Below are 15639 nucleotides of genomic sequence, written 5' to 3'. Positions count from 1 at the left end.
TCTTGTGCATAAACAGAATATTCTAAATTTACAGTTCAAAACTGTGCTTTTAGCAGCATTAGAAGTTTTTGGATAACTGGACCTTTTAAAAAAAGCAAAACTAAATTTCCCTTGAAATTCATGTCAACTAAATAAATAAGAGGCTTTTAAATCATAGTCTAGGTGAAAATCTACTCTGGAATACACTGAATGCAGTCTCAGAGATGATATTGCTTGTTATGTTGGTGCTCACCCTGTACTTGGGATCTAGTTCTGCACATTGGCACGTGCGCTTTGCGTTTCCTTTGCAGGGGTGTGCACCCCTTTCCTTTAAGCTGCTGCCATTAGTTCTTTGTCAGCACAGCTGATCCATTTTGTAACTCCCCTGTTTCTGTGTTGCAGGAGGTCCCTGAGCTGCCTAGCACAGGCCATCTCACAAGATCCCACTCAGAAAATGCAATTTCTGTGAAGGAAATTATCACAGAGATTGAATCAATCAACCAGGGAGCAGGACCTGCCCAGCAGAAAGAGGGTTCAGCCAACCATACCCAGACACCAAAGAGGAACACAGTGCATGAGCTGCCGGTGGAGGTGGTCTGGGCACCAGAGAGGGTGGAGCAGAGTGAAGGAACCTGTACTGGATACCAGGAGAAGGAGGAGGACACTCTGCAAGCTGAGCAAGAAGGTGGCTCCTCACTGCAGCTCTCTTCCTGCAAATCGGACCTGGAGGAAAGCAGCCCTGCAGGGGAGCAGCAAGAGCCTCATGGGCAGAACGTTAGTCTTGAGCCAAAGTGGTGCCCGGGCTCCGTCAGGCGGGCCACCTTGGAGTTCGAGGAGCGCTTGAGGCAAGAGCAGGAGCATCAGCATGCCACCCCGGGCTGCGTCTTACCCACTCGCAAGAACTCCAGGAACGACTTTCCTGCTGCTGAGCTCCTGCCGCGGGGGAAGAATGAGGAGCCACCCCTGGAGCTGCCTCCGGAGAGTGACAATGTGCAGAGTCCAGGTGCTGAGGAATTGCTGCCTCCCGGGGCAGAGCAGCCTGCAGACAGACATCCTTCCACGCCTGTCACCTCTCCTCCCCACGAGCCCATGCCTGCAGGGCCCAGCCTGGAGCAAGAGGTAACAGCTCAAGAGCGCAGGACAGTGGTCTCATTTGATGGCACAGAAGAGCCAGCTCTGCCCTCCCTCCTCCCAAAGAGAATTGAAATTATTGAGTACACTCCCATGCTCAAGTCTGCTGAGCGCCCTGACGCTAGCTGTGAGCAGGGTGGGCTGGCCACAGCCATCCCTCCTTTAGATGAAAACTTGAATCCTTCGTTGTGCTCAGAGAAGGCCCCTACCTGTCTCAAAGCTCTGCCGCTGGTTAGTCTTTCACTGCCAGAGCACGCGGTACAAAAGCAGGCCACCTTCGCTGTAGGAAGCCCTAGCGAAGAAGGTGGTGGGTTATCCGTTCACCTCGGTGCTGCTTCCCCCTCTGTCCGGGTAGCCTGCACACCTTCAGCCAGCCTAGATCACTCTTCCTACCCGTACGTCATTCAGGTGGAGGGCGTCACTGAACAGAGCACAAGTACAGATGATGAGCCAGCCATGCCTTGGAGCACCGAGGGGGACGGCAACCTCCCATGCAGGGACAGCAGCAAGCCTCTGGGCAGAGGGGGTGCTGGCACCTCAAGGCAGCTGAGCAGCGAGGACTTACCCAGCCAACGCACTGAAAACGTGGGCATTATGGACATCTCTTTCCTGTGCTACGGCCTCCCCCACAGCTCCAGCAGCCACAGCGTGGAGGAGCGCAGTAACAACCCCGGGCTTGTCAAGCAGCGGGCAAAGGAAATAGAGGCCCGGATCCGGCATGCGGGGCTCACCACGCCGTCCCACATGAAACGCTCAGCATCCTTAGCCAAGCTAGACTGCCTAGATCTCTCCAAGGATGACTTATCTGAGAGAGAATCAGCCTCTTCCAACACCAACCCGGTGCTTCTCACCTGCGTCGCACTCAGTCGAAGCTTTTGCGGGGGAATGTTGGAGGGGGGCTTAGAAAGCCCATGTGAGAAGCACTGCGATTCCTCTCTGCCAGCCCTTCAGGATCCAAAGCCTACTAAGCATTTTGTAGAACAGCTAAGAACGACAGAGTGCATTGCCCAGAGCAAGCCAGTGGAGAGACCGTTAGCTCAGTACGCCAAAGAGTGTGGCTCGAGTCAGCAGAGTTTGTTTCCCAGTGTGGATCCAACGTGGACTAGCTCTGAAGAGGGTCCTCCACTGCTGCAGGTGCAGGTTGTGGACTCCCTGTCTCCGGCTCAAAGCCTGGCTGTTGCACCCAGACAGCAACACGGTAGAACTCACCCTCTGAGGAGACTCAAAAAGACCAATGATAAAAAGCGGACAACCAATCCACTCTATAATACTATGTGATTCTGAGCCCTCAGCTGTGATTTCTTACAAAAGAGAACCCATGTTGTTGTGTTCACACAAGGGGCAGGTGTAATATATAAGGAACATGCACTTTATTGGTTAATTTTATATATATTGTCATTTTACTGTTCCTGGCGCATGTAGGTGTGGGTTGGTTCTTCTGTGTGTGACTCTGACTGCAGGACTGTTTGTTTTTTAATTTTTTTAACTCAGATAACCTCAAATGTTCTTTTTTGTTAGTTTGTTTTAAAAGAACACCTTTAGCAAATGAAAATTGCTGTTGGATCACTTCTGCAAGGTGGAGTTTTGCGTAGAACCAGGTCCTAGTTTCTAACTTGAATTTCCCCCATGCCTTGAAATGGTGCTGAGCAGTTGTTGGAGTGAGAACCCACATAAATGTGAAGGCTGTGCCAAGATCCCTTTGTTTGGCCTTTCTTTTATTTCTACAAACTGGAACTCCATGACAGTGGCAGATCACTTAGGAAACTGCTACAGGACAAACCCCCCAGGCTTGGTTCTGCTTGTGCATCCCCAAAAGGAGTGCACAGTAGTAAATCACGCTGGCGGACAGGCTTTAAAAACCACAGACAGGCCTGTCACTGTCTCGCAGAGCCCTGAATTTTGTAGTGAGGTGGAACACCAGCCTCCCACGCGGGCAGAGCTCCTCTGCGAGCCGCCAAGTTCGTTTGTCCTCAATTATGCCGGAAAAGCAACGTGAGAGGAGGAGAACCCACAAAACCAGAGTGTTCTTTTAAAACAAATGAATCTTTAGGGTTTTAACCCTTCCATTACTTGAATACTGCTGTGGGCCTTCCAAGTTCATGGCCATATCATCTGTTCTCTACCCTTCTGCTGCCTCCCCTCCACCCTAACGCTGTTCTTGTCTCGTGCTGCCTGAGTTTCTTTCCCTCCCTCCCTCTGCCCCACTCACAGGCACTTCTGTTCGCTTCCAGACCTAGAGGCTGTTATAATTGTTACATGATGCATTTCCCTACTGAATGCAAAGCTTTGTCCTCTCTGCTGTCACTCCTAACACTCAACCCGGAGGGAAGATCTTTTCTGGAAGGTTTTTTTTTTTTTTTTTTGCCTAAATTGTTGTATATATGGTATTTATATAGATTTTTTTGTCATTTCTATGTTTTGTTTTGTTTTTTCTAAAAAAAAAAAAAAAAAAAAAGGGCAAGACTGCATTCTGTAAACTGGAAAACAAAACCACCTTCCTCAAACTCAGTGCTGTTCATTGTAATCTCCACAGGAATGGAGTGGATTTGACTTTGTAAGCTGTCTTCCCTTTCCAAAAGTGAGCCTCGATGCCAGCTTCTGCCAAATGTGTCCCTTCTCCTCCCGTCCTGCATGAACCCCTGTTACCCCGCTGCGGGAGGGTGACTGCATATCTGCCTGCCTCCCCCCAGTTGACGCTGGGTGTCAGAAGTGCCGGTCGGACGTGGAAAGGTGTCCCCGTCGCTGCTCCGAGCCATTCTGCAGGTTCTTGCTTCCCTGAAGAACGGTGGTGTTGTGCATTTGAAGGGCCTACTCCAAATTTCAGCAGGGTTTGGCTATTTTATGGTTCCAGAGCGTTTGGCTAATTCAAGACTCCTCTTTTTCCGGTGGTGCCTATCAGCAAATTGTATGTCTGCTATAGGGGGCACAGGAAAAGGCACTTGGCTGTTGTAGGAGAACTCTGGGTCCTGTCTCCAGTCCCACAGCAGGTCTGTGGCAGGGCACCAAACAGCGCGGCTGAGCTGCTGCCTGACTCTGGCCCAGACCTGCCCTCCAGGGAGGAGCAAAGCAGAAGATGCAGAATGGCTCCAGCTGCTGAAAGCTCAGCACGGGGAAGACGTGGTGAGGGAGGAGCAGCAGCCCAGGCCGTACCTAGAAAGCGGCACGGATGCTGCAGAGCCTTGCAGGCACTGATGGGACAAGCTCATCTTGAGCTGGAGAGCAGCGCAGCACCAAAGCACTGCGGAGTATTGGGAAGCAGCATGTGTCTCTCCAAGGGCAAGGGGTATCCTTAACCCTACAGCTTGCCCACATCCAGCGGCAGAGGATATGCTAGCAGGTCCCACAGTCATGCGAGCCCAGGGAGGAATCCCACTTCTGCTGCCCTCCCGTAGCTCCTAGGGATCCTCCTACGCTGCTTTGCCAGAGCCCAGCGCTGGCAGCCTGCCTGCCCACAGCTGGGCAGTACCTGGCCTGGTGCTGCGAGCATATCTCAGGCCTTTTCCAGCAGAATGTGTGCATTGTCCCCCTGCTTCCAAGGAGCTCAAGTCCTGCTGGAAGGGGGGAGGTTGTCACCTGTGCTAGCTGCAGGCTGGAGCACAGCCTGAAGTAGCCCAGCAGGGCACTATCTTGGGTCAAACAGCATGTCCTCCCAGGCAGTTTCAGTCACTAAAAGTCGCCTAAGTCACATAGAGCCTGGCCCAGGAGACCAGATCATTCTTTGGGACACTGAAAGACATTTGGCCTCTCCTGGCCAGCTCCAGCTGACTTGGAGCTGGGCAGACAGTGTGGAAAGGCCAAGTGGCTCATGTCATCTTGTGTAGGACAGTTTCAGTCTTTGCTTCCCCTCCTCCCCCCAGACCTCACCAGAGCTGTTGCCTGCTGTCCCTGACCCTGCGGTGGTGTCTGCCCCTCTGCGGGTGGCAGGGATGGGGTGCCACCAAGCATGCCCTCTGCATTGGCAGGAGCATTCTTGGTTTGCAACATGTTCCCTTGGCAATGATCTGCTTGCAAGGGGAAAGCCCTGTGTATGTTTTTTTTTCCTTGAGAGAGAGGAGGAAGACGACGAGGTTTTTGCCCAGCTCAGTCTCAAGGGAAATGCCCCATAGAAAGGCTCTTCCCTGCAGACCAGAAATGCTGCTTTCTTCCAATACTCTGCTTCTGCCCAGGTGCTTCAGCTGGGGAGAGCAGTGTTTCTGCAGTTAAGGGCTGTCCTCCCTTGGAGCAAAGGCCCACGTTGGGGAAGTGCTGCATCCTTGTCCTTGGCTCCGGCCCAGCACAACTATGGTTTTTCTCTTTGGAGGGAGCCAGGGAAGGTTGTTCTCTTTTGCAGGCAGTTATGAAGGCCTTGGAGGTCTTGAGGCTCTGAACTAGATGGCAGAAATGGGAATGGACTGGAGGGATGTGTCACACGCAGCTCTCTGGGGGCTATGGGTCCTCCTTGGCAAGTGTCTGGTCAGTGGAGCCACTGAGCCACCGGGATCAGAAGTCTCTCCCCTTGAGGACGGTGTGGTCCCTTCTCCATGCTGGTGGCTCACGGGTGGACAGTGGGAACCGGGCTCGCTCCTGGTCCTGCAGCCATCCCATGAGAGCTTAGTGTGACCTGCTGAGCACCACGAGGAGCAGCGCCTTCCCCAGAGGGGGAGGAGCAGCATCTCCAAAGTGGTCAGCAGCTGACAAGCCTCGCTGATAGAGGGGTTTATGACAAACGTGTTGTTTTAAGGGCATTTTGTACAAAGCAGCTGTTCTTCTGGTCTCTTGCAAAGCCCTCTTGGAGGACGCTTTATTGTTTACATTGACTCCTGTACAATATCTCAGCCATTGCCTCCCCTCTTGCCCGCCTGATCTCTGGCTGTACTGTAACGTGTGAGCCTTGCACAAACGGATAGTGTGTGCGTGAAACTGGTTTTTACACTGCGTTCTGTTGCACTCAATGGTGTGTGTGCGTGCGTGTGTGTGTCCGGTCTGCTTGAGAAGTTGTGACATGTACAAATCTCCCCCCTTCAGCCCTTTCGTGGGGGCATGTTCCCAGCGGGTGGCAGAAGGGCCGCGAGGTGACGCCGCTTCTGGCTCACCTGCGTTTTAACTGGCGCAGGGATTAGCTCCGCGTTCCTCTGCCGGGAGAGGCCTGGTGGAAGGTAGCTCGTCCCAGCCCGGGCTCCCGCCAGGCTGCAGGGGAGCCGCCGGGACGGAGCAAGTTGCTGTGGCGGGGGCTGCTAGGAGTCGGCACGGGCGCCGGGTCGCGTCTCCCTGCCGGCCGGGCCCTCTGCACCTCCTAGTTTGCTCTGAGAGCCCAGCAGCTCTCCCGGCCTGGCGGGCAGGGGGTGCCCTGCTCCCGGGGTGGTGAGTCCTGCCTTAATTCGGTCCTAGCTCCACACGAAGCCCTGTGCTTCTCCCCGAGAGATGGACTCCCAAGGCCGTGGTGGAGGCAGACGGTGGCGCGGGAGAGCTCCAGCCTGGGCAGGGGATCCCGGCTGCCTTCTGGCAGTGCCACCAGCGGTGGGGTCGGCCCGGCCGTGCCGCAGGCATCTCTGGTGGCACAAACGCAGGTGCCAGTGCCTTTCTATTTTCCTTCTTAGAGATGTGGCGTCCGTGCGCTGGTTGGTAGGGGTTGCTCTGGGCTGGGCAGTCTGGCCGCAGACCGTCGGCGCGCGGGACCGCTGAGCCCTTGGGGGTCATCGGTGGTGGAGCTGCAACCTGGGGAGGGGAGCGCCGTTGTCTGCTGCCCCTCCTTGATCTTCCTTGGTGGCTGGGATCGTCCCCTCTTCCCTTAAAGACTTTATGACCGATGTGCTCAGCTGTTTTTAAATGTGAACTTGTGCACTGATGTGCAGATTCAATGTTCTTGTACTGAATGAATAAAGTTTTATTTTGAAGATGACACGCGTGTGGCCGCCTCCTGCTTGGGAATGGGACTGGGCGCAACGAATGCTCCGGCTGCTCGCAGAGCGCGGGGCAGGGACGGGAGGCCTGGGAGCGGCGCTGTTGCTTGCGTCCCCTCCCAGAAGCATAAACGGCCCCATCTTGTTACGAGACACCTCCTGTCCGTGGGCCAAGGAGCCGCTGCTCCAGACGAGAGGCTGTCCCAGATCCTGCTGCGGTGGCAGGGCAAGCGCCAGGGATCGTGTCCGGGCCCCGCGGTGCCCTCGCTGTGGGAAGGAAGGCCGGTGTCGGGGCTGTCCCATGCTCAATCTGGGAAGAATTTGGGAAGCAGCTCAAGGGTGTATGCGAGGTTTTAGCAGGGACGCTGTACCAGAGCCAGCATGGTCTGCATGGTTTGAATCCAAGCACCAAGCTGCAGCACAAGCTGGTGTCTGCGCTGGGAAACAAGCCGCCGCAGATGAGTTGGTTTTGCACTGTTGTGTCCCCTGTTGTGGCAAGAAACCATATTGCAAAGGGCTCTGTGGGCTGTGGCCCCCCCCCAGCCCACGCAGCCATGGGGAGCAGAGGGGCTGTGAGCAAGGGGGTACGGAGCCAGAGCCCCTTTAGCTCGCACTCATCGTCCCGGTGCTCCTGCAGGACGAGTCGGGGCTGAGCAGGCACCGGGGCTTGCGGACAGGGGTGCAGGACTGCCGCCGCGGGCATGGAGGGGTCGGGATGCTCCATCCAGCCCCGCTGCCCCCAGCACCAGGCCCTGTACCTGGGCTGGGAAAGGCTTTGGGGGTCTTTCCTCTGCTTGCTGGGCCGTGGTGTGGAGAGGGGACGTGGGACATGGGGTTCGCTCTGTCCCCGTGCTCACCAGGCAGGATGAGCCGGGGCCACGGTGGGATGGGGCAGGCTGGGGGTGCCTCTGCAGCCCCCCGCCTCCCTGCTGCCCCTTCGGAAGGGCGAGGAAGGTTGTCACCTTTTTCCTGCCTTTTTGCCAGGCGCCCTGTCCTGCCTGGCTCGGCCAATGCTCGGCCAGCTCCACTTGGTGCCCTTGTAGGGTCCAGGGCTCGCTGCCTTTCCAGGAACCAGGGCTCTGCTCCCACAGCTCCCTGAGCCCTGGGATCCCTTAATCCCCTCAGGGCATCCCTGTGGGAGTGGTTGGGCTGCGCTAAATCCTAAATCCAGCCTGTGATTGCATCTGTAATGACCCACCGTGCAGGGCCGGGGGCTGACGTGGGCTCACCCCTGTGGGGCTGCAGCCCCCTCGCTCCGGGGGGCCTGGAGACTTCTGCGCTCCCACAGCAGGGAAAGGAGCACTTGGGGCCGGCCGTGGCCGGGGGCTCCGTGGGGCCGGGCTGGCCCTGGAGCAAAGGGGCACCCATGCCCCGAGCCTGGGGCGGCGGAGTCGCAGCCCTGCAGGATGCCCAGCCGCCCCGTCCCCCGCATGGCTCGAACCCGGGGCAGAGGTGGCCCCCGGGGTGACAGCAGCCAGGGGTGCAGCCGGGATGGGGCGCTGAGGGCCGGCCCTCGCCTCGCTTCCCCCCAACCCCCCCATGCCTGGCAGAGGGGGGCTTTGCCTGGCCCCCCCAGCGCTGCCCTCGCGCACCGTGCCGGGGGCTCGGGGCACCGTCGCCCCCCCCCGGCCGCGGGGGAAGCGGCCCCCACGGGCGGGGGCTGGGTGTGCCAGGCCAGACCCCATCCCCGGGGGCCGGGCCGGGCCGGGCAGGGCCCCCCGCCTCCCGGTGCCCGCCGCGGGGGGGCTGTGCCGGCCCCGGCGCCCGGCTCCGCTCAGCTGTTCTCTGCGGCAGCGGCTCTGCGCGCCGCGCCGGGCTGTGCCGAGCCGAGCCGAGCCGAGCCGAGCCGGGCCGGGCCGAGCCGGGAGGAGCGGAGCGGGAGCGAGACCGAGACCGAGACCGACACCGGGCCGGGCGCAGCGGAGCCGGGCGGAGCCGAGCGGGGCGCAGCGGCGGCCGCGCCCGCAGCAGCGGCGGAGCGCAGGTGGGAGCCGGGGCCGGGGCCGGGGCTGGGGCCGGGCCGGGCCGGGCCGGGCCGGGCCGGGTCGGGGGCGCCGCGCTGGGAGCGGGCTGGGCCGGACCGGACCGGGCCGGGGGCGGCGGCTCGCGGCCCCCCGGCCCCTCGCCCGCCGGCCCGGCAGGAGATGGCTATATTTGGAAAGTGACCTCTGGTCGTTCCCGGAGCAGCCGCTGCGGATTCAATTGTGGCAACGTAATGGCACGGCCGGGAAGCGGGAGCAGGGCTGTCCCGCCTGCACCTCGCCCGGCTTTGCTTGCACCCCTCTGCACCCCTGCGCCCTGCCCGCACCCCTCCTCCACCCTGCCCGGCCCCTGCTTGCACCCCTGCACCCTGCCTGCACCTCGCCTGACCCCTGCTTGCGCCCCGCCTGCACCTTGTCTGGCCCTGCTCTCGCCCCCATGCACCCTGCCTGCACCCTCACTACACCCTGCCCGGCCCTGCTTGCACCACCCCTGCACCTGCCTGCACCTCGTCCAGCCCTGCTGACACCCTGCTTACACCCCGTCTGGCCTTGCTCACAAACCCGTTGCACCCTGCTTGCACCTCGTCCCGCTCTGCTTTCGCCTCCGTGCACCCTGCCTGCACCCTCCCTACTCCCTGCCTGGCCCTGCTTAGACCCTCCATGCAACCTGCCTGCACCTCACCCAGCCCTGCGTGCACCCCTGCTGCACACCTGCGCCTTGTCCACCCTTGCCTGCACCCTGCCTGCACCCTGCCTGCGCCTTGTCCAGCCTTGCCTGCACCCTGCCCGCACCCTGCCCGCACCCTGCCCAGCCAGCCGGGCCCCAATCCTCTCCCTGGCCTGGCCTGCACCCCAAGGCGTGCTCCCACTGCTGTCGGATGAAGTGCTGCAAAATCCCTGGAGGGCTGCTGCCGCTGAGCCCCCCTTGTGCCTCCCCTGGGCCTGGTGGGCGCGTGCCCAGTGCCATGAAGGGCTGACGGTGGCACCCAGTGCGTGTCCCCTCTCGCCCGGGTGCGAGTGCCCAGGCACATGCCTGGCTGTGGGGCACAGGGCTCGTGCCACGTCCCGCTCTGCACCGACCACAGGGACCCTCCCCAGCCTGTGGCGCCAGGAGCCGGCAGGACTCGGGGGCTGAGCCGAGGCCCCCCGTGCCCGGCCGCAGTGCCGCTCTGCCCGGCCGGGAGCGATGCCGAGGGGCCGCTGGGGCCCGCAGGGGGTGCAGGGCCTGGGCAGACCTGCCTCGGCTCAGCGCTGCTCGTGCCCCGTCCAAAAACCACCCGGTTCCTACACGGGGGAGCAGAGCTGTGTCACTGCCCGCTCTGTGCCTCAGTTTCCCCACCCGGGCAAGGCCCCGGGGCCTCTCCCCCTGCAGAAGGGTGCTCCAGGGGAGGCGACGGGTGTCTCCGTGCCGGCCCAGTGGCTCCGGGCGTCCCCGCGGGTTTCGTGCCGAGCCCGGAGGGAGGCAGGTGCCCGGCCAGGAGCAGTGTCCGATTTCGTGGCTTCCCCTCGCCAGCCAGGCGCCAGCCCCGGGCAGGGTGGCAGCAGCGCCCGTCCCTGTGGGGGGCCCCCCGGGGGGGGGCTCACGGCCCCTGCCGCGGGGGGTCGCGGGGTCCGGGGGGAGCTGGGTGCCCCCGGGTGGGTGCTGCGAGCCAAGCAGGCTCGGGACGGGCCGTCGCAGCTGCAGGACGCCCCGCCGCGACCGGGGGCCTTGCTGAGCGCCGGGTGCTGAGCCCGGCTCGGGCTCCTCCGCGCGGAGCGGGGTCCCGCGAGGGGTCCGGGGGGGCCAAAACCCGGGCGCTGACCCCGCCGCCCCCAGCCATGAGCCGCCGCGTGGTGCGCCAGAGCAAGTTCCGGCACGTTTTCGGCCAGCCGGTGAAGGCCGACCAGATGTACGAGGACATCCGCGTCTCCAAGGTGACGTGGGACAGCTCCTTCTGCGCCGTCAACCCCAAGTTCGTGGCCATCATCGTGGAGTCGGGCGGAGGGGGGGCCTTCATCGTCCTGCCCCTGGCCAAGGTGAGCGGGGCCGGGCCGGGGCACCGCGGCGGGGGGCTCGGCCGCTGTCCTTGCCGGCGCATTGCCGTGGCGATGGGGACGGCACACCGCCTCGCTGCCCCCCGGCTGTATTTGGGGCCGGGAGAGGCCGCGGGGTCCCCCCGGAGCGAGGAGGGGAGAGCTGCAGCGGCCCCCGTCCCCTCCTTCGACCCCGCGCCAGGCCGGTCCCCGAGCATCCCTCGTGCACGCACGGTGCCCCTTCGCCATCCGGCAGCTCGGGCAGAGCCGGCCTGGAGCCGTTGTCCCCGCTGGCGCTCCCCGTGCAGGGCGACATCCCGGGAGCAGCCGAGGTGGTGTGGGAAAACCCTTCCCGGTCACTTTTTCCGACGGCTGGCATTCCCGGCCGCGGCCGTCGGGGCCGTGCTGCGCTGGGGCCTGCAGCGATGGGGGGCGGCCCTGGCCCTGCTCAGCGCCCCTCTCCCTGCCCGCCTGGGGAAGGGGCTGGGGGTCCCCTCGGAGGGCCGGGAGCGAGGCGGGGGCTGCGCTCCCCTCCGCGTCCCCGCTCGCGCTCTGCCGGCCCGGCCCCGCCGCGTGCCTCAGTTTCCCTCTGCAGGGCCCTTGCAGCCGCCGTGGGCCCCTTTCCGGGCGGGTGCTGTCCCTGCAGCCCCGCGGGCTATGGAGGGTCCGGGGGGGCCCGGGGATGCGGCGGCCTCACCGCAACCCCCCCCCTTGCAGACGGGCCGCGTGGACAAGAACCACCCGCTGGTGACGGGGCACACGGCGCCGGTGCTGGACATCGACTGGTGCCCCCACAACGACAACGTCATCGCCAGCGCCTCCGAGGACACCACGGTGATGGTAAGGGGCGCCGGCGGGGGGCATCGGCGCGGCGGCCCCGAGCACGTCCCCCCTTTTGCCGCCTGCGAAGTGTCACCAGGCTATTTTTAGCCCGGGTGCCGCGCGTTCGCGCTGGCGGCGGCTGCTCGCTCCATGATGCAGCATTTTGCGCTAAATATACCCGACCCGGCGACTCAGCACCCCGGAATAGCCGTGCCGGGGCCGGGGCCGGGGCCGGGGCCGGGGTGGGCTCCCCCCGCCGGCGGGGCAGGGGTCCGCGGCGGGTGCCCGGCGCCCCACGGCCTGCCGCCCCCCAGGTCTGGCAGATCCCCGACTACGTGCCGGTGCGCAACATGACGGAGCCCGTGGTCACGCTGGAGGGACACTCCAAGCGGGTGGGCATCATCGCCTGGCACCCCACCGCCCGCAACGTCTTGCTCAGCGCAGGTGAGCCCGGCCGCGGGGTCGGCGTCCCCCTCCCGGCGCCCGGCGCCCGGTGTGGGGTCGGGACCGCGGCGCCACGTCCCGCTTCCTCCCGGCAGGCAGCGACAACCTGGTGATCCTGTGGAACGTGGGCACGGGGGAGACGCTGCTGGCGCTGGAGGACATGCACGCCGACCTCATCTACAACGTGGGCTGGAACCGCAACGGCAGCCTGCTCGTCACCACCTGCAAGGACAAGCGGGTGCGCGTCATCGACCCCCGCAAGCGGCAGGTCGTGGCGGTGAGTCCCCCCGCGGCGGCCCCTTGCACCCCGCGGCTCCCGCTCTGCCCCGTGCTTTCGGGGAACGGGGGGGGGGGGGGGGGGGGGGGGGGGTCTCCATCGCACTAACCGGCCGCCCCCGCGCGCGTGTCTGTGTTTGGTTTTAACCCGCTCCCGGCCGGCGCCAGGAGAAAGCGCGGCCCCACGACGGCGCCCGCCCCATCCGCGCCATCTTCATGGCCGATGGCAAGATCTTCACCACGGGCTTCAGCAGGATGAGCGAGCGCCAGCTGGGCCTCTGGGACCTGGTACGAGACGGCGAATCCGGGGCGCTCCGGCCCCGGGGGGGGGCCGTGCCGGCACGAGGAGGAGAGCGGCGCGGCCTGGACGCCTGGGCCCTGCAGCAGCGCGTGGCGGCGGCGATGGTGGCGGCTCCCGGGGCTCCTCGTGCGCCGTGTCCAGCCGCGCGCCGTGGCCGTCCCCGCGAGCGAGGCCCCGCGGCCGTTTCGGGGGACGCTTCCGGACCCCCGCAGCCCACCCCCCCCGCCCCGGCGCCCCGTGCTGACTCTCTCTCCCCCCTCCGCCCGCCAGGAGAGGTTTGCGCCCCACGAAGGGATGAGGCCCGTGCGGGCCATCTTCACCCGGGAAGGACACATCTTTACCACGGGCTTTACCAGAATGAGCCAGCGGGAGCTGGGCTTGTGGGACCCGGTAACGAGGCCGCATGGAGTGCTCCTCCGGGAACTTGGCCACCATCCGTCCGTCCATCCGTCCGTCCGTCCATCCCCCCCAGCCCCGTGTCTGGGAGATGCCCCCCTCACCCCCGCAAGCCCCCAGGACGGGGCCGCCCCACCGCGTGCCCCCCGGCGGACGCCAAGTTCCCACGTGTGCCGTGCTGTGTCGGGGTGCGGGTGGGGGCACGGAGCAGGCGGGGGGCGAGGGGAGGGACGGCGCAGGCATCGGGGGCCGGGGGGCAATTGCATGGCCCTGCCGTCCCGGTGGCAGTGGGGGGGGGGGGAACGGGAGAGGGGCCCCGGGCCTGCCGTGTGCCGTGGCTAACGCGTGCGACTAACCGCCCCGGCGCCGCCGCCGCCGCCGTCGCGGGGCCCCCGCTCACGCTGCCGCCCCGGCGCCCCCAGAACAACTTCGAGGAGCCCATCGCCCTGCAGGAGATGGACACCAGCAACGGGGTGCTGCTGCCTTTCTACGACCCCGACTCCAGCATCGTCTACCTGTGCGGAAAGGTGAGACCACGCCGGGGGGGGGGGGGGGGAACGTCGCACCCCGCACCCCCCCCCCCGGGGCCCCCGCGCTGAGCCCCGTCCCCGCGCCCGCAGGGGGACAGCAGCATCCGGTACTTCGAGATCACGGACGAGGCGCCCTACGTGCACTACCTGAGCACCTACAGCAGCAAGGAGCCGCAGCGAGGCATGGGCTTCATGCCCAAGCGGGGGCTGGACGTCAGCAAGTGCGAGATCGCCAGGTGAGGGGGGCCGGGGCTGCCCCGCGGGCCGGTCCCGGGGCGCCGGCCGGACCCTCACCGCCTCCGCTTTCGCCTCCCGTAGGTTCTTCAAGCTGCATGAGCGCAAGTGCGAGCCCATCGTCATGACGGTGCCGCGCAAGGTGGGTCCTCGGGGCGCCTCTGCCGCGGGGCCGGCGGGGGACCCCCGTCTCATCGCGCCCTCCCTCGTCCCCGCAGTCAGACCTCTTCCAGGACGACCTGTACCCCGACACGCCTGGCCCCGAGCCGGCCCTGGAGGCGGACGAGTGGCTGGCGGGGAAGGACGCCGAGCCCATCCTCATCTCGCTGCGGGACGGCTACGTGCCCGTCAAGAACCGGGAGCTGAAGGTCGTCAAGAAGAACATCCTGGACAACAAGCCGCCCCCGGGGTCCCGCCGCAGCCAGTCCACCGGCGACGCCAACCTCTCCGTGAGTGCCCGCGGCTCCACGTCCCTCCCCGTCCCCGGCCGCCAGCCGCCCCGCGGGGCCGTGGCGCACGGGATGTCCTCTCCGTGCAGGGGGCCCCCGGCGATGCCCCACCAGGGGCCGGCGGGCGTGCGGGGAGGAGGGTCCCCCGGCAGCGCCGGTGACCCCCGGCGTGTCCCCCGCAGCGGCCCGCCTTGGAGGAGGTGCTGGAGGAGATCCGTGCCCTGAAGGAGACCGTCCGAGCGCACGAGAAGCGCATCTCCGACCTGGAGGACAAACTCTGCCAGTTCACCAACGGCACGGAGTAGCGCCGCGGCCCGCGGCGAGGAGAACTGGACCAGCCTTGTTTAAAAGGATTAAAACCAAGTCCCGCAGGGCGAGGAGGCCAGAGCCGTGTTCTTTCCCGTGGAGCCGAGGCCGCCGGGAGGGGGTCGGACCTGCCCTCCGGAGCCGCCGGCAGCGCCCTCGGGGCCGGGGCTGCTCCTTGCTCCGGCTGGGACCTCGGCTGGGCAGATCCCGATGCCGGCCGCAGTGCTGGGGGGGGCCGGGGGTGTCCCCAAGGCTGGGTGCCTTGTTGGTGCCCAGGGATGCTCCAAGAGGCCGGGATGGAGCAGGAGCCGCTGGGCAAGCCAGGAGCCGGCATCTCCCCCCGCAGCCTTGGCCTTGTCCCAGCGCGGTTGTCCCCTGGCAGCCGGCACGTGCTTGGGGATGGCGCTGAGCAACCCCGCGGCGCCCCTTGGCCAGGCCCCCCCAGCCCTCCCGTCTTGCCCAAATCGTCCTGGTGCTGGGGGCTCCCTGAGCAGATCTTTGCTCCGTGGACGCCCCGGCTCCTCCTGCCCGGTCCGAGTGCGGCAGGGGACGGGGACGCGGGGAGCGGGTGTGCACCCTGCGCTGGTGGCAGCAGCCCGGGCGTCAGCGCGGCCCCGTCCCGGCGGCAGAGAGAGGCCGGGCAGAGACGAACCTTAAAGAGCATTTATTGGTGGTGGCCGCGGTCGGAGCTGCTCGGGCTCCCCCGGCCCTGGCCCAGACGTCGCTCGTGGGGTGCACGGGGCGGAGGGGGGCACGGGGGGGGGGGGGCCGCCGGCGTGGGTCGCTACGAAAAGTCCCGGGCACGGCCCGCGGGAGCGAGCCCCGTGGCCCTCGGCCTCCCCCTCGGCCCCGCAGCCCCGTGTGCAAAGAGGGGGCCGGTGGCGGTGGCCCCGGCCG

General features: G+C 64.7%; 2 protein-coding genes across 4 annotated transcripts in view; both read left to right on the top strand.

The window, feature by feature from the left end:
- Window positions 1-6988, top strand: part of SSH2 (slingshot protein phosphatase 2) — a 102187-nt gene extending 95199 nt beyond the window's left edge. For all 3 annotated transcript variants that reach the window (XM_067309782.1, XM_067309780.1, XM_067309781.1), the window contains one exon: window positions 382-6988. In XM_067309782.1, coding sequence (XP_067165883.1) covers window positions 382-2388 — 2007 coding nt within the window. In that variant the 3' untranslated portion in view covers window positions 2389-6988. The remainder of the gene's footprint in view (window positions 1-381) is intronic.
- Window positions 6989-8856: 1868 nt separating this feature from the next.
- Window positions 8857-14807, top strand: CORO6 (coronin 6). The gene is made up of 11 exons (XM_067309452.1): window positions 8857-8973; window positions 10788-10987; window positions 11702-11824; window positions 12121-12250; window positions 12346-12527; window positions 12695-12814; window positions 13646-13750; window positions 13844-13989; window positions 14072-14129; window positions 14206-14436; window positions 14619-14807. The coding sequence occupies exons 2-11, from the start codon at window positions 10790-10792 to the stop codon at window positions 14739-14741; spliced, it is 1416 nt and encodes a 471-aa protein (XP_067165553.1). The 5' UTR covers window positions 8857-8973; window positions 10788-10789; the 3' UTR covers window positions 14742-14807.
- Window positions 14808-15639: the final 832 nt, after the last annotated feature.

Source organism: Apteryx mantelli, chromosome 22 (genome assembly GCF_036417845.1).
Source record: "Apteryx mantelli isolate bAptMan1 chromosome 22, bAptMan1.hap1, whole genome shotgun sequence".
Classification (NCBI taxonomy): Eukaryota; Metazoa; Chordata; class Aves; order Apterygiformes; family Apterygidae; genus Apteryx; species Apteryx mantelli.
The sequence above is the reverse complement of the archived record's forward strand: the minus strand, read 5'-3'. Positions and strand labels throughout refer to the sequence as shown.